This window comes from Protopterus annectens, chromosome 4.part0, assembly GCF_019279795.1.
Source record: "Protopterus annectens isolate FY-2018-M chromosome 4.part0, PAN1.0, whole genome shotgun sequence".
NCBI classification, from domain to species: Eukaryota; Metazoa; Chordata; order Ceratodontiformes; family Protopteridae; genus Protopterus; species Protopterus annectens.
Genome location: NC_056733.1, coordinates 153,804,503 through 153,823,397, shown reverse-complemented (window position 1 = coordinate 153,823,397; position 18,895 = coordinate 153,804,503). Strand labels below are relative to the sequence as shown.

Sequence of the window (18,895 nt, the reverse complement as noted above, 5' to 3'; positions counted from 1 at the left end):
GTCACTAGCATAAAAACCAAATGTCTTCTTGGCCTCTTTCCAATCTATTAACTTTTTCTCTCTAATTCAGTGTTTCATTTATTTTAATCGGCTCTAAACGCATTTGATTTATTTTTTCCTCTACATTACTGGAAGCCATGTTGTGTACCAAAGCTGGAGCTTCAACTTCCTTTAGCTGAACAGATGCAAGATTCTTCCCAGTCAGTGTTTTTCTTCACCTTTTCTAGTTGATTTTTTAGGCTCTCTAAGTTTCTTCTTTGCTGGCATCCAGATCATCAGATTGGGTTTTTGATGTATTCTTTTGTTTATGTTAAAATAGGACAATTTTCTGTATGCATTGATTAAACACTTAATAAAACCCCCATGATTGGGTCTAGGGTGTCACCATTAAGGAATTCATGGTGATTAGACCAGTTATGTTTTTTGAAAGAAATAAGATATAACAGGTTGGTTTTGATGAACTTTCTTAATGAGGTGGGTTTATTGAGACTAGGGGTGGAGGTCTTGAGGAATAAGGTTATAGCTAAATTGTCTGGTTTAGATAAAGAAGAGAATACTTATGGGGCTGATCAGAGGGCAGATAAGTTAGTTAAAAGCCAAGTCTAGAAGATCTGCTCCTCTAGTGAGGAGATCCATTATTTGGACCAGGGGTCTGAAGTCATTAATTTTGAAAAGGGTATGATAATAATGTTTTTTTGGATATGCATAAGTACCAGTTGATATTTAATTAAGTAAAATGTCATAATAAATATGTGTTTAGTTTGATTTCCATCTGGTATGGTGTGTTTATTCAATATGTTCCCCTGGAGAAATGGAAGAAAACCTATAATTACAGTTAAAGTAAAAATGTGTTTGGTTGAGATTTATTTGGATCTATACGAAACCAAAGTTGAAGTAATTTAAAAGTGAGACACGTGTGTGTAAGATCTTTAATAAATGTGAATTCATTCCCAATTCTGAAAGTTACCATAATTGAGTGGTAGGTGGTGAACAATGGACTAGAAGTAGTGTTTTCTATAGATTAAAATCCGGTTTCAGTAGCTACACAGATATTTATGCCCTTCAGGTAAAGGAGAGTTTGTAAGGCAAACATTTTGCATCTCAGGTTTCTTTGCTTGAGCAGAAACACTCCAGTGCTGGGTAGATTGCAATTTGTCAGGTGAGAATGTCTAATAATTCTAGTTTGCCTAGAAAATGTACTGTGAGGAGGGAAGTGTTTTTTGTCAGAATGTCAAAACACTTGGACAAGTGCAGTCTATTCCTGGCAAAGCAAGAAAGTCTGCATACCATGTTCATAGGTAGGTACTAGGTTATCTGCCCAAAGGCATTTATAAGCCTAGCCAGAATGTGTCGGCTTTCGCCACCCCCTTAGATTAGTTCCCTGTGCTTCTGTCCAGGAGAGCCACTGAAGTGATCCCCAAAGTAAACTTTGTTTCCCATCCACTCGTCAAGGTTTTTTTTGAAGAGTGTTAGTGAGGAGCTCTGCCTAATGTAAATTGGGATCTTGTTCCAAAGCATGAGAAGTCTTTGGGACAGGAATCTATCCCTCAAGCACATCCTATTTATTGTTGTGGTGAGGTTTAGATCCCTAGAGCATGTGGCTCGTGGGGATAAGGTTTTCTTTAGGTGGAGCATGTCCATCAATTCTAGGTTGGACATGGCCTTGTATGTCAGGCAGAGATCACCTCTGAGTAGGCGGTATGCAACCAAGTACAGCTGTAATTTCTTCAGTTGAGCTGCATAGGGCATCTGTTTGAGGCCAGTAATCCTCTTGGTAAGGTACTTCTGTGGTCTTTCCAGCTGTTGCAGGTGTCTTGTAATGTACATCCCAAATGGGACGTTGTACTCTATGATGAGTCTGATGAGTGATGAGTAGAGGGGCACAATGATCTCTTTTGATCTGGATGTGAACCCTTTTGTGATTAGGTGGGCCACATAGAAGGATTTTCTAACCACTTTGGCAATGTGATTATCAAAGATGAGATTACTATCTACTTGGGTCCCCAGATCCCTTATTATGTCTTCTGTATTTAGGGGACTACCACCTATGTGGTAGTTTGTGGGTACTTTGTTTTTTCCAAAGGGGATGACTACGCACTTTTTGGCATTTAGCTTGAGGCCATGATTTTGACACCAGGTATCCATCTCATTGAGACCCTTTTGGAGGATGTCTGTGTCAGCCAGAGAGTCAGTTATAGTCCCTAGTTTGCAGTCGTCTGCATACTTGGTCAGCCATAGTCCTCCTGTGCTTGCCTGTACCTCTTAGAAGTATATGCTGAACAGGAGGGGTCCTGAGACTGAACCCTGGGGAATGCCACTTGTAACAGGTTTAGAGTCGGACCTATCTCCTGCAATTCTCACCATGTGAGTTCTGTCCATGAGCCAGTAGGCAACCCATCTTGTCACACAGGGGTTTATGTTCTGGCTGGTGAGCTTGTCTATAATATCAGAATGGGGAATGGTGTCGAAGACATTTGCGAGGTCTAGGTAGGCTGTGTGTACCACCTTTCCCTCATATGTAGCCTTGGTAACTGTCTCAAAGAAGTCCATCAGGTTTAGGAGGCATGGTCTGCCCTTAACAAAGCCAAACTGGTTAGGGTCTAGTGTTTGGAGGTTCCCAATGTCTCTGTTAATGAGTTCCATGATGATGCACTCCATAGCTTTGCAGACCAAGCTAGTCAGACTTATAGGGTGATAGTTTCCAGGGTCTGTTGTGGCTCCACCTTTGTGCAGCGGAATAACCATTGCTGTGCGCCACTCTATGGGTATGTAGCCTGTGGAGAGACTGAGTTTGATGTGTTTAGGAGAGGAGTTAGTTCGTCTTTGAGCTCATGTAGGACGCAGCCTGGGACACCGTCCAGTCCCACTGATGCTGTATTTTTGGCTTTGGATAGGGCTGTTTTAACCTGAGTGTCTGTGATTTCAGGGACTCTACATTCTTCTGGTATGGTTATGGGCCTTTTTGGGGGTGAAGTTTGTGCTGAACCTGTCTGCCAGGATGTTGGTGATATCAGTCGGTTCAGTGTATTTTGTGCCATTCTGCACTAACTCTGAGCAGATCTGAGCATTGCCACTTAGATTCTTGACATAGTTAAAGAATGCCTTGTGGTTATCTTTGGAGTCCTTGGCAATTTTTCTTTCAAAGCTCACCTTGGATGATTTTATGAGGGATCGTAGTTTCTTGCTGATACTGATCAGGGATGTCTTCCCTTCTTGGGATTTTACTCTTTTCTGTACTAGTTTCCTCCTTCTATTGTATAGCTTGTTTATGGCAGGAGTCCAACAGACTGGTTTCCTTTTCTTGGAGGAGTGAGCCTTGGTTTTGCTTGGCATGGCATGATCCATGAATTCTTGTAGGTGCCCGTAGAATGCATTAGTAAAGGATTTTGCAGCTTGGACAGCATTATCTTTCAGCATGGGGGCTTTGAAACTTTCCACCTCGGTCTTAAGTAACGTGAAGTTTGCTTTTGAAAAGTTTTTCACAGTGGTTTTCTTGTCCAGGGGTGGGGGCAGAATGTGGATATCCAAAGTGATTTGTTTATGGTTAGATCTAACCAGCGAGGGGTTGATCTCCGCTGTGGAACACCGGTCGCCCATGTTGGTGATTGACCAGGTCCAATATGTTGTCACCTCTGGTGGGAGTGTTTACCAGTTGAACCAGGGCGTTTGAGTTTATAAATTCTAGGAAATGTTGGGCAAGGGAGTTAGTATTTGAGTAGTTCTCCCAGTTAATGTATGGGTAATTGAAATCACCCAATATTAAGGTGTTTGGTAGGACCTTTATGTTTCCCAGTGTTTCCAGAAATGCGGAATGGGGTCCTGGGACATGGTGGGTGATCTGTAGCAAAATACAATTTGAATTGGAGTTCTGCTTGTTGTTAGTTGCATGTGGATGATCTTTGAAGCATCGTGTTGTGCCACTAACCTGGAGGTCTGGGTATCCTTGATGAATATGGATACTCCCCCGCCTTTTGTATTTCAGTCCGGGTTTTGTGGCTGAAATGTATGGTATGAGTTGTAGCGTGGTAGTGCTGGGATGCTCTTTGGAGCCTTAAACCAGGTTTCTGTTACTGCACATATATTGATTTTCTCCATACTGAGGAGTGCCTTGAGTGCATGCATTTTGAGGTTCAGACTTTTGTCATTGAGCAGCATTACCCTCAGTTTTTTGTTACTTGTGCTATTTATGGTGGTGGGTTTGTCTTTTGAGTCTTGCCTAAAAAAGACAGTATGGGGGTGGCAAGAGCGTTGGCCAGTAATCGAAAACCTAAGGTTGACAGGTGGAAGCCGTCTCTAGTGAAGCAGCATGGCTTTTCGAGCATGTCTTCCCAGGTGGACAGACGCTGGATCCCCTTTGAATGACACCAGAAACTTAGCTAATTTTTGAAATTGGGAATTTTTTCTTTATACCGTGGTATCCTTCTTGGTGAGGGCAGGATGCTACTCAGGGTCAGAGTCATACCGGCCTGAGCCACGTGATCAGAGAGCTCTTCTAAGCCTCTTTTCATGTAGTCCAGAGAGGTACGGCTCAGGTCTATTCATACCAACATGGACAATGACAGAGTCTTATTTGTACTTGTTCTGGAGTGACCTGAGTGTTTGTATTATGTGGCGGATCCTGGCCCCCGACGGGCAGCTAACACTAACCTTCTCCTTATTCAGCCTAGTGAGTGGGACGTCAGTGTGCCTGACTATAGAGTCACCTATTGCTAGTATGTTGGGTATGTTATTTTCCCTTAAGGGCTGTCATTGTATGGCACACTGGTTTTGTGAAGTATGTGTTTCATGGTTTGTGTTGGGGGGGGGGGTTGTCCATGCTGTCACAAACTGGATATTAACATAGCTAGTCATTGAACCAATGACAGTTGATTTATATTTAAGCATAGGAAGAGTACTACTCCGCACTAGAATGTTCCATCCTTGAGATCACAATTAGAGACTTCTACAACATCTCTCCACATTGCTTCCAAGATGGACCATCAGAAGTCATTCACCCCAACATGAGAAATGACAAGGTTATCTTGTCATTACGGATGCTTCAGTGCTGGGAGGGCCTACGTGATGTCCATAATCCTCCCCTGAGAGATAACTGACTGACATTTTTCAGTTTGTGTGCTTGACAGTAGAATCACCAGTAACTACAACATCTCTGGTATCATTATCTACCTTAACTGTACTCTGTGTAGGCCCAACATCCACTGCCTTTTTAGCTTGGAGATTTGTTATTAAAGTTTGTGCTGATGAGAAGCTATTAGGCATGGATGTCTGTGTAGTAATACATGTTGTGGGTTTATTTCAGTATGAGGTTATGTGTTGATGAGTTGCCCTTCCATATGTCTTGGAGAACTTTGGTATTTTTTTTTTCTTTTTATGTTCATAGGCGGTTACTAGGCTAACAAGTCTGAGGGGGCCTTTTTAAGTCTAGCCATGTTTCCCAAATTTATCTAACAAGTTATGATACCCTTGGGTTACTTTAATAGGTAAATGTTGGCTTGGGCAAGAGTGGCCAAGCTTTTACAGGCTGCCTTTTATTATAGACAGACAGATAGATATAGATAGATATGTAGGTAGATATATTTTAGCTATCTCAGCATATGTTGGTTTATGTTTATTGACAAAGATACAAGAGATCTGCCTCCATTATGTAAATACAGCAATACAGCTCTTATATATGGATTTTGAGTTAGATAATAATATTAATAATGGACTGTCAGTAAACATGAGGTAGTTGTTATATTGTCTCTGGATACCTACGGTGATTAGGTGAGTTGAAGAAACCAAGTTAAACATATATGGCACCATAGCTGGCAGCCAGAGAGGTAGCTGTGAAGTACTAGCTGTAACAGGTTAGTCACTTAGGATGGCATATATGCAGCAGCAAATTATAGATAACATGATTTATGCTGTAGTACTAATGAGTAGTTAAAATAAAGCTAATGAAGACAATGAGTGAGATTAGGATTGCAAAGGGAGATCACAACATTAATGATATAATGAGGTAAGACCAGGATTTAGAGGTACCTCAAAAAAGGAAAGAGGATCAGAAGTACTACTTAGCTATAAGATCAGCCGCTGAACAATGATAACAAAAACCAGTACAACTGCAAGAAGCAAATATTCATAATGAGATGCAACAGCAGTAAAATAGCCAGTACTTCTGCTCATATAAATCACACTATTAAAAAGTGAGCTGTTTGCAATAGGCACACTAAACAAAAGCAACAGATAGTAGGCACTCAGTTCTCCAGACTTAGCAATCTTCTGTGTATTTATAGTCTGAAAAGATCCATCCCCACAGAACCTGGCCAATCAAAATACAGCCTACACCCCCACAAAATCCCACAGTTCAAAACCAGAAACTGTGATCCTTCTGTGGAACTCGGGCTCGGGTATCTGTCATGTGGAAGTGTCTGCTCTCACCAGAGATAGGTACACTGCAGACCCATTTATAGGAAACTAATGAAGTCCTAGTGGCACACTGAGTCAATTGGATACCAAATGGAAAAGGGCTTTATGGTCTGTAGTGTCATATTGTTTTCTTGGGATTGTAAGTTTTGAGGGCTGTCCAATACTGAAGATGATCAAATCTGAGCAAACTTCTGTGTTATGCTTGTTATGGTATACATTAATGTAAATCTGTTAATACTTAATAACCATATTTTGTTAAGGAAGCTATTGTGCAGCATGTTACTGACTATAATTACTGTAGTCTCACACAAGTGGGGAGTACCCATCGAATAAATGTATTACGAAAGTGACAGTGGTGCACATAGTACACAAATGTCTATTTTGTGCATCGATGCATGAGTTATAAAAGTACTGATCCACATGACGCATGTTTATAAACTCTGTTAGTGACATGACCATGGACCAAACACAGAAAAAACAGCACTTAAAAGCGTGTGTGCCTTGTATTTGTGAATATGCTGGGATATTTTTGCAAGAAGAACAAGCTTCCCCCACTGTACCACTCAACTGCATATTTGCACCAACTCTGGGTTTGCATAACATGGGGAGAACACCTTCTTCTGAAGCTCTACTATTTCAGTTAACACAAACAATAATTTTTCACTGATTCAGCCTTCATCTTTTGCACATAAAGTCAATTTTTTGAGTCACACACACAGAATACAAGTCAATTCTATTACTTTCTGGAATATTACAAAAATTAAAAGGTACAAGTATAATTTTGAGTGAAAATTTGCAGTGCTATCTGAAATAAAAACATGCAAAAGTAACAACACAGAAAAGAGGAGTAATAAGCTGTTTTACATCCCTGTACTGAGGAACATTAGTAGCATTTTTAAATGTGCATGTGTCTGTACTTTGTAGAAATGCATAAAATATCGATGACATCAAAGTGACATTTTCCAGACATTCAGTCTTTACTCAAGTTGTATTATGGAATGAGTGAAGGAATTTGAATACTGGAGAAAACTTTTGGGGTAAATTATCCCTTCCTTTAAAAGATTATTGCAACCTTTTTTGTAACGTGTGTGTGTGTGTGTGTGTGTGTGTGTGTGTGTGTGTGTGTGATGCTTTCTTGCCATCATGCCTGCAAGCAATCTTGCCAAGCCGTATGATCATCCTGTTTATAGGGTGAGATGAGCGACAGTTGTGGAGCAGCTGTGATGGGATTTTGTCTTTGTGTCCTAATCTGAAACCCCAGTGGTTAAGTGTGCATGCCTGCCTGTCACCGAAGAGAGGGTCTGTTGTACAATTCTCTTGTGTACATGCACAAAAGCAAAGCACATGTCCCTGGTCCATACACTGTATGCTGTATATTATACTCCTGTCTTTCAGTTGGTGTCATTGCAGTGGACCAGACTGCCTCTTTCCTCCAAGATGGACAAACAGATATCAGCCAGTCACTCCTCCCCTCATGGCTTCCTCATCACATAGGTTATTAGTCTGTCTCTGGTCATTGCATTCACATTCAGAGCTTTATTCTTCTGAGTAACAAAGATGTTGCAGATTTAAACATTTCATCAATTCTTATCTAGAAAAATAACACATGCATGCACTACATGCTTTATTTTATAGGTTCATAAGTTGGTACTAGGCTATTGGCCCTAGGGCCTATGCAAGCCTAGCCATAACAATTCCCTGGATATTTCTTTCCACAATATTTACTTCTCTGGGCCCCTGTCTAGCAGGGTGACTGACATGATCCCTGGGGTGAATTTCCTATCTCCCATCCAATCATCAAGGTTCCTTTTGAAGAGGGCCAATGAGGCGCTCTGCTTGACATGTATGGGCAGTCTACTCCAGAGTATGGGGAGTCGCTGGGTCAGGAACCTATCCCTCCAGCATATTTTGTTCATTGTGATGACAAGGTTTAGATCCCTGGAGCGTGTGGCTCTGAGGGATTGGGATTTTTTTAAGTGGAGCATGTCCAACAGCTCAGGGTTTGACAAGGCCTTGTATGTTAAGCAGAGATCACTTCTGTAACGCCTTTTTGTAGAATATCCACATCATTTGGGGATTCAATAATGGCTCCCAGTTTGCAGTCATCTGCAAACTTTGATAGCCAGAGTCTTTTAGTGTTGGCCTGTACTTTAGAGAAGTAGATGCCAAACAAGAGTGGTCCCAGGACTGAACCCTGAGGTACTCCACTTGTCACTTGCCTGGAGCTGGATTTGGAGTCTGCTACTTTTACAGTCTGGGTTCTGTCAGTAAGCCAGTTGGCAACCCATCGAGTGACATAGGGATTTATACCCAACTTAGTAAGTTTATCTATGATTCCAGTGTGGGGGATGGTGCCAAAGGCCTTGGCGAGGTCCAGATAGGCTGTGTGGACCATTTTACCCTTGTCCACAGCTCTGGAGACTGATTCAAAGAAGTCAGTCAGATTCAGGAGACAAGATCGGCCCTTCACAAACCCAAACTGGGTATGGTCCAGTGTTTGAAGGTTGCCAATGTTTTTGTTTATAAGTTCCATGATAATGCATTCCATGCCCTTGCAGATCAGGCTTGTCAGACTGATGGGACAGTAGTTCCCAAGATCCAAGGGGGATCCTCTCTTGTGGAGCGAGATAACTGTAGCTATCCGCCACTCAGTGGGCACAAAGCCTGAGGTGAGGCTATGATTAAACATAACACTTAGATGAGGTGCCAGTTCATTTTGTAGTTCATGTAGTACACAGCCTGGGATTGCATCTGGTCCCATGGATGCTGTATTCTTAGCTTTGGAGAGTGTGGTTTCTACCTATGTGGCCATGATTATCGGAATTTGGCAATCTTTTGGTATTGAGATGGGCCCTTTAGGGGGTAAGAGGGGGGTTTAGTTGGCACTAAATCGATCTGCCAGGATATTGGCAATATCCTTGTGATCAGTATATTTAATGCCATTCTGTTATAGCTCAGAGCAGATCTGAGCGTTGCCATTTAGATTCTTTACATAACTATAGAATGCCTTGTGGTTGTCTTTGGAATCTTTGGCAATTTTATTTTCGTTAACTAGCTTTTGAGGATTTTATGAGGGATCTCAGCTTCTTACTGAGGCTGGTGAGGGAGGTTTTTGCATCCTGGGATTTTCCTCTTTTCTGCAACAGTTTCTTCCTTCTATTGTATAGTTTGTTTATAGCCGAGAACCACCAGATTGGCTTCCTTTTTTTTGGAAAAGAGCATCTTGGTTCTATTTGGGATGGCACGATTCATGCATGAGTGGATGTGTAGTGTAACAGTGCCTAAGTGTAGGATTTTGCAGTCGAACTTCCAGATCCCGTCTGCGTGGGTGTTGTGAAGCTTGTCACTTCTGACTTCAGTAGCATGAAGTTGGCTTTGGAGAAGTTTTTTAAGGAGGTTTCCTTATTGGGGGGTGGGGGTGGGATATGGATGTCAACAGTGATTTGCTTATGGTCAAACCTGACCAATGAGGGGGTGACCACTGATGTGGAGCTATCTCCAATGTTGGTAATGACCAGGTCTAGGATATTGGCTCCTCTGGTGGGACAATGGATTAGTTGATCCAGGGCATTGGAATTTATGAATTCCAAGAACCATTGGGAAAAGGAGTTGGTATCCGAGTAGTTTTCCCAATTAATGGCAGGGTAGTTGAAATCACCCAGTATTAGGGTGTTTGGTTGTATCTTAATATTTTCCAGTATGTTTAGAAAGGTATAGTGAGAATCTTGGGGCATGGTGGGGGATGTACAGGAACACTTCCAACAAACATTTCACCTGAAGCCTTGGTTGGCAGGTGTCTTTATCATTACAGATTGTGCTGCTGTATTTATTAAACTTAGACTATATGCATATATATTTTTGGAGTGTGTTGTGAGAGTAGCTGTGGCGGTGGTGCAGCTGTTAGCTTTGCCACCTCACAGCAAGAGGTTCTCTGGTTCGATCCTCGGCTGGGGTGCCTTCTGTGCAGAGTCTGCATGTCTGCCCTGTGGTCGCGTGGGTTTCCTCTGGGTGCTCTGGTTTACTCCCACATCCCAAAGACATGCTGTAGGTAGATTGGACACTCTAAATTGGCCCTAGGTGTGAGTGTGTGCATGTGTGTGCCTTCTGTGGAAGGTTGGGCGCCGGTCTGGCAACTCAACACTGTAAAACTCCACTGCCAATCTTGAGCGGGCAGGTGATCCGCTATGGCGACCCCTAACCGAGAAAAAGCTAAAAGAAGAAGAAGAAGATAAGAGTAGCTTTTCTTGAGTAGAGCCACCCGCTAGTTGTAATACTCTGTTATTGCACACAGACATACTCTAACATATCTGTTTGCATAACCTTAACTCATATTGACAATCACTGATAACATGTTATTTATAAAACCCTGCAAAAAAGATAATGATATAGAAGTTTTACATGCAGTGAAAATCAAAAAGTCCTGTTTATTATATCAGCACTCTAAGTACCAAGTAAGAACGTACATACATCATTTAACTTACTGGTTGAGCCTGTCAAGTGATCCATTCTAAATATGTATCTGCCATAACCAAGACTTTGATGTCAAATATGTGACTTTTTTTATGTGTGTATGCATGTATACCCACATATGTTTACAACTGCCTTTTTTACTCAAGCTCAAATAATTGAAAAAAAATAATTTAAAACACATTTACTGAAAGCATATTTGGCTGAATCAGTTCTTAGAATGCTATAGACAATCACTGTTGGTGTGGTTTAGGATCTTAGGATCATAAGAATTACAGGGCAAATTAGTATGGAAAGCCATTTATACCCCATCATGTTATACCCCCATCTGTTTGGTTTTGTTTTTTGTTTGGCATTTTCTCTTTTTTTCCATGATTGTGCAACCATGGAGTTAGTATATTTATGTAAGGGGGAGTAAACAGCAAAAAAAAAAAAAAAACTGTTGGAGGTATATTTGGTGTATATGAAATTTTCTATGCAATGTTATTTAGTGACGTGGGTTTTCAGTGAGTTTTTTCAGTGATTCTTGGTTCAGCGAAAATATATTAGGCCAACTGAAATACACTCTCTCCAAAGATATTATCAGTATATACATATATAAATGACATGTCTAGATTTAGTGAAATTTGGCATGAATGTACCACTAAAGACTTAAAAAAGTAAAAAGTAATGGGCATTCATAAGCTACATGGCTGCATATATTCCCCTGGGCCACCACTACAGGAGGTTTAAGGTATTACACAGTGAAGACTTTAGCTTTGTAGAGTCATTTTTGTAGTTTTTGGTAAAAGATTTGTGTGTGACCTTTGATTGATATATGGGTGCACTGAAAATAACCATAACACTCAAACGGTGACTGTCACATCATCTGTGCATGTGCCAAGTTAAAAAATTGGCGCAAAACGTAAACTAAAAAAAAGCAACAAAAAACATTGTCTTTTTATTTGGAGCAAGCCTCCCCCTGCACTCTCCACACTTGCTGCTAATTATATATACTAAATCTGAGACTGCACAATATTGAGGAAAGGGCATGTTCCCCAACACCAAATAGGAGACTGCACAATATTGAGGAAAGGGCATATTCCCCAACACCAAGAATTGTGCAGTCACACATCCCTGTCAACCATCCTGTTACTCGACTAAATTTGTTGATTTTACATTTGATATATGTAAATGACCCTTTAAGGGCACAAGTGTTTCAGCTATGTTGTTTCTGAATGCCAATGATTTTTATATCTTAGTTTTTAGGTCTTTATGGGTATATTCAAGTCACTACTATTTAAGTCTTTAAGGGTACATTAGCATTTTAAGTCTTAGCTAGGTATATATCGTGATGATGTGAGGTAGTGCCAGCTGTGCCAGGGAGAGTAGGGCAGTGCATATGTAACATATGCCAGCATAGCTAGCTGGAGTTTTGCAAATAATTTTAAGTCATTTGAATATCAAACTGTTTTGTACAGATGTTTGTATTAAAAATGTATTTGTAAAGTTGCTTGTGTTAAAAAGGGATCAGCAAGTGGGTCCTGTTGGACAGAAAAGAAATATGCATGTATGTCAGACTGTATTGTAACTGATGAAATGTATATATGTTAACAGAGGATGCTGGAAAGGAAGAGGTTAAGCTCAGCCCAGCTAACTTTAAGAAAAATAACCTGAAATTAAATAACTTGGTTTAGGCCTTAAAGATTTTAATTCACAGGTCTGAATGCAGCCAGAAACACAATGTGTGGGCTGGGGTCCTGCTGTTAGTGTCATTAGAGGCAAAATAATTGCTGCCTTGAGGTGCCAGAGAATGGCTGGTTACTCTCTGCAGAAGGATGAAAGTATTGGAATTGTTTTACAGTCTCCAGATGATGGAAGAAGTTTTGGCAGGGTTCTCAGTGTGTATTGTGACACATCTGTGCTAGATCCTGGCTCAAGTGTCTAGTGAGGAAGTAATGTGGGAATCATAGAGTCAGGTGACCAGATGTGATGTCATTTTGTAGCCAGCACTGAAATTGTATTTAGATACTAGTGAGAGATGCGATACTGACACAAGACACTCATCCACTTCATCGTGCCTTGCTTTAGCAAGTAAGTAGGGAAAAGTAATTCTTCAGTCAGTTAGGAAAATATAGTTAGACTAGTTAAATATTGTTATTATTATTAAATAGATCTGTACCTTATATTGTTGCTAGTCTTTTAGAAAATATTTAACGTTTGAGAGTAATTGTATTTATTTGGTGGCACTATAGCTCCATGCTCCTGAAAGTCTTCCTGCTTGGTTAATACTACTGTTTGTGTAAGTATTAATTTTACTAAGAGTAATTGAATACCCTGGTAAGAGCTTTAGAGTATCTGGCTTTGTGGGTGCTCTGGTGGCAATGTATCTACCTTTTAGTCTGAGGCGGAGGTGGTAGAGTGGGTAAGCTGTTCCAGCCTTTCGAAGGTGTGTGTGTGTGTGTGTGTGTGTGTGTGTGTGTGTGTGTGTGTGTGTGTGTGTGTGTGTCTGTGTGAAATCCAAATCTCAGAGATTGAGTGTGTCAGCTACTTTGAACAGGGACATTGAGATCACTGATTTCACAGAGATGGTATTGGAGGACTTGGCTTGGAACACCAGGCTAAGGACTTAACTCTATAGGTATGTCAATGGGGAGTTTTATTTGGGGGCTGGAGATGGAAACCCAGCCCCACAACTGGAGTGTGTGCTCCCTGTGTTATCTTAAGAAAAATTGTGCTTAGTGCATAGAGATGCATCTGAAAATACTGTTTGCATCTATCTCTATTCTAAGTGAATGTTCCCCACCATTGTCAGTGGTGAGGATTGAGGATACTTGATTCCTGGCCCAGAGGAGGGATGTCACATACATGTGCATGTATACATGTATGTAATATAAAAAAGTACATAAATGCAGCTTAATGTTAGACTGTAAAAGAGTGTGATAGAAAACATGCATCTTTTCTGAAGTGTAGCTCATCATCATCTTGTCTGCATCACCATGGATTTATCATCTTACTTGTGCCGCTAAGTATTTATAAGCGCAGTATTCATGTTGTCATATAAGAAAACTCTTTCCCAGTTGTACTAAGAAATAACTTAAAGATGAAACTTCACAAAGTGTGTACACAACCAGTCCAGAAATAATACTGCCCCGTATAACAGTGCAGCAGTATGATAATGGACCTTATTAACCTGGGCCACAACCCCGACTGTTGCTTTTACACTTATTGCTGAACTTATCACCACTCGGTAGTGTGGCTTTGCATACTTTGCAGTTTGTATCTACCCATTATGTTACTGTTTGCTTTTCTGTGAATGTCATACCTAGGTTTGAATTCCACACTTTCCATTTACAACCTTTGCTGTAACAAACAATTTTACAAGCTGCCATTTTCCCCCCAAACTATTTCAGACCATTATTAAAGAAAGTATTTTACTCCAAATAAGATTGCATGAACCCTGTCCTTTTACAAATGTAAGCACTTCAGCACAGCCTTAGTAAGGAAAAAATATTTGTGAAGACAACCCACAGATGCGATAAATCATCAGATTACTTTTTATTGTTTTAAAATGACATTGAAAGTGACTAACAGTTGCTTTAGATGTTTTCCCTGCTTTATAATTTAAAAAAAGGAAATGAAAAAATACATTTACAGCTGATCACTTGTTTCTGCTTCTAATTAGGACCATTATGACTGGGGTCTACGTGCTATCAAATCTGTACTGGTGGTGGCTGGATCACTGAAACGAGGGGATCCTGATCGTCCTGAAGACCAAGTCCTGATGCGAGCCCTGCGTGACTTTAATATTCCAAAGATAGTGACAGATGATATGCCTGTTTTTATGGGCCTTATTGGAGATCTTTTCCCTGCCCTGGATGTACCCAGAAAGAGAGATCCTGATTTTGAAAAATTTGTGAAGCAGTCCATCTTGGATCTGAAGCTGCAAGCAGAGGACAACTTTGTGCTAAAAGTGAGTAATAAGATATCAGGCTTAGATTTATGCCTTGTTGTTTATTATTCTGTTAAGTTATACTTTTGTTTGTTTTATAGGTATGCTACTGTGCTCTATAGAGTAGCATAATGTACACATTTGCCAGTAAAAAATATCTGCTAGAATTTAACTGGTTCCTATATGGTATTCTTTATAGTGCAGTTTATTGTATAATAATTCCTTAAGCATTGTTTGTGTTGCAGCTATCAGAACTGAGATCCACAGACTAAAATTACATGGAAAAGTTTCTGAAAACGCATTCTATTTTTTTTACAGAATTCAGTAATTCTGTTTTTGAAGGAATGTTCTGGAATTCTAAGTACAGCTCTGAACCTGGCTTATTGGGCACAAAGGCGATGTTATTGACTAATTCTAATAATGCGGGTCCAACAGATTAGCGCAGGCACAGGCAGTTTGATTGGTGTTCTAGAACAGTGAGTGGCCTGCTCACCCATTTTGAGAGAGGGTATGACATCTTTTTACTTTGCTTACCCACTGAGGGCAAGGTAGGCAGCACCAGAATTTTCCATGATATCTTAATACTGTGAGTGGCAGACTTTGAGAGGCTGTTATGCAGTAAAACATTATCAGCTCTCCCTGTTGTATCCCTGCTCAGTCCTCACTCAGAGTTCGGTAAATGAGTTTAGGCTATTGTAACATTGGTTACTAATGAAAGCTTCCTATCCCTATTCCTTCCTTTATGGAGAGGTATGGTAAACCTGACCAGTTAGGTAAGGTGGCTGTAACGGGTGATAGTAGGGGATGATACAAGGTGTGGAAACTGGTTGTTGGTGATTCAAGGTGTGGAAACTGCGTTATTGCCGATACAAGGTGTGGAAACTGGGTTGTTGACTGATAGAAGCTAACTGCAGTGTTGCGGGAAACAAGTACAGTTTTGTGCAGTACCAGAAAATTATATTGTGCTGACACTTTAGGCATCAGCACACATTGATACTGTCTTTGGCATTATTTATTTAACTGAAATGGTTGGACAGGATTAGTTTACTAATGTGACTGTATTTGCTAATTAGTTTGCTAATGGGACTGTATTTCCTAAAGTGTTATATGTGTAGTGGAAAAATATAAAGTTGACAAATTTTGTGAAGTGAGGGGTTCAAAGTCTATAATTTTTCAGCTGCCTGACAGAATGACTTTAATAAAGGGATACACTTGAGAGCAACTTTTTTTTTTTTTTTTTGTTTTTTTGTTTTGCTCCATCCCCAAGAATTTACTTCATCTTATGTTTGAATGAGAGGTTGCAGATATTACAGAACTGCTTACTTGTAGAAGCATTTGTGAGTTTGTCTGTCTTAGGACTTCCTTTACAAATTAAATTATGTTGTACAGTTAAACAAAAATATGAAGATCTAAGCTCATTAATTTGCAGTTCAGTCACTACAATATACCTTATTTAAAGTCTACAGCCAGGTGCATTTTCATTGACCTGTTTAATGTACAACTAACTGAGAGATTCCTGCCACGATTATTATTTTACAGCCAGACACCAAAATGACTGTAATACAGGACAGCAGCTTTTTATTATTATTGTCATTTTTTGCTCTACATCCTCAAGCCATTTTCTTCTTCCTAGGATCATAGGATCATAGGAATTGCAAGACAAATAAGACTCAAGGTCATTTCCTCCTTGGCAGCAACCACCTTTTAGGCCTTTTGTCTCATTTCATAGAGGACCAGGCCTGTCATACTAGGAATGACTCTATGAAATACATCTAGTTGGTTTCAAATGCAGACAATGTGTCACACTGCTTAACTTGGAGAGGGAGTCTCTTCCTTAGAAGAGTAGGTGGTGAATAAAAAAAAAATCTATTCCTTCATATAGGCATATTTATTTGTAGGAACTGATTTAGAGCTATGGCCTTAGTATTAGCTGGACTGTCTAGTTTTTTGACATGTAAGTGTTCTTGGATTGCTGGCTCCCTTATAGCCCCATAAACAAGACACGTCTCCCTTAAGGAGTCTATAAAATACTTAATAAAGGAATTAAGCCTCCGGTCTGTCTTTTGTAGCTTAGATATTTTAGTTCCCAGATCTTTTTAATTACAAAACTCTGGTGTCTTTGCAATTGCTTTATATGCTTAGTAAGGTACATCCCAAAGGGGCATTTTACATGCTGAAGAGTTTATTTAAATAAGTGTACATGGAAGTGAGGGCTTCTTTTCATCTGAAATATATACTTTTTGTTACAAGCTATGGAAGGTAAAAAAAATCCTAACCGACATTGCAAAGCTATGTTTAAATGTCAGTGAGCTGCCTATCCATGTGCCTGGGTCTCTCATGACCTTTTCATTTTGAAGTTGTTTATTATCTATGCTATAGACTGATGCTTGGGGTTGCTTACAAAAGCAACAGTGTAGAACATTTTGGCTCTGAGATTGAGATCTGCTTGTTTCTTGAATCCTCCAAATTTTAATCTTGATAAGGATAATGTTAAAAGATGGAATAGCAGTTGGTCTCACTTCCCAAGGGCATACTGATGGATGAAGTGCTGATGTTCGAATTACTCCTGAGTATCAGTGCTGTGCACTTCTGAGTGTGTATGAGTCCTGTTATTGGCATCCCATTCGGGATAGATTACTGCCTTACACCCATTACTTGTTAGTAAACGTTCAGTCTCCCCATAACCCTGAATTGGACAGTCATCCTGCATTCCTTTATAAACTTTGGAATAAAGCTCCCTATAATCTACATTATATCACAGGATAATGAACTTAAAAAAATGTTCTAAAAACTATTTACAGACAAAGCTGAACTACCACTGTGATATAACCTGGAATCCAAGAAATAAGAGCAGAAACATACTTGTCTACATTATATATATTTTGGATTTCCATCTGTATGAATAATCGCGTTATCTCATTGTATTCCCTTCATTTTAATATGCTTCTAGTGTTTCATGTTTCACGTTTTGTCATACTTTTGAAGTTATTTTATTTTGAATTGCTGATTGTCTCATATGCTTGAATTCATCTCTATTGTGCATGGACTTTTCTGTTCTGCAGGTGAATTCACTTGAACATTGGCTTTGTTGCATAAATACTATATATGCATGCATCATGTAGGGCACTTCCCTTTAAATTGTTATGGTTATATTTGTGGGCATATATCTTGTATTTATTTAGTTTTATTAACAGGGTAGAATGAGGTATTGATATTGCAGCCTGTACTATCACTGCAAGCTATGAGGTACGTTGTATACAACAGCCACTTTGTAGTGCCCATGTTTTTGACTGAGTGCTTTCTATTTCTCTGTTATTAGATATATTCTGATTTCCCTGAAATTCAGAACATATAAGTATCAAAAAACTGAATGAGTTCATTGATCAGTTTAACCTTTGTTCAGTCAGGGTATTTATTCTTTCACCACAGCTGTGCTGCTGTAAAATTAGTTGCCCACTTGCAAAAAATGTTTTGTGAACTTTGATTTATTAGTTTTGCTTCATATGTATTTCTAAGTTATTTGTAGATTAGTTTTCATATGATTCATGTTTAATTACTTTCTGTATTATTTCTGAGATGTTTTAGGATACTTTGTTGTTAGATTCCTTATTCTGCCATTGATCCATTTTTTTTGTAGAACTTTATATGTGGTTATTTTGATGTTTATTCATTATACTTGTACTACCAGGGGAAATCACAGACAATACAACTTCCATGCAGAACCTTCCAGGTCAACAAATATAAAAAACAAATAAATATTCATAGTTAAACATAATAAACACACATTCATAGTCCGCAGATGTAGGTTCGTATAGTTCATCTGTTAATACTAGGCTATCTGCCCTTGTGGGCCATATTAAGCCTAGCCAAATTTTCCAACCCAAAGGAAGACTCAAACCCTCTACATTGTGTCTATGAGGTAAAAAACATTAGCCATTATACCAATCACTCACCAGTTATAAAAAAGTAAAGAAAATGGAGAAATGAAATAGAATACTTGTCATTTGATCAATCCAGACTAGTTTCACTTGTATTTCACCCAACATCCTGCCCCTTGACTGTTTTTTTTTTATGACTTTACTACCAAAT

The 18,895-nt window shown here is 39.6% G+C and overlaps 1 protein-coding gene across 1 annotated transcript in view; it reads left to right on the top strand.

Annotated features, from left to right (window-relative positions):
- The window catches only part of DNAH9 (dynein axonemal heavy chain 9), a 3,419,770-nt gene that overhangs the window by 1,694,152 nt on the left and 1,706,723 nt on the right, over positions 1-18,895 (top strand). Inside the window, exon 31 of the mRNA XM_044069722.1 lies at positions 14,540-14,827. Within this exon, the coding sequence (XP_043925657.1) occupies positions 14,540-14,827 (288 nt within the window). The remainder of the gene's footprint in view (positions 1-14,539; positions 14,828-18,895) is intronic.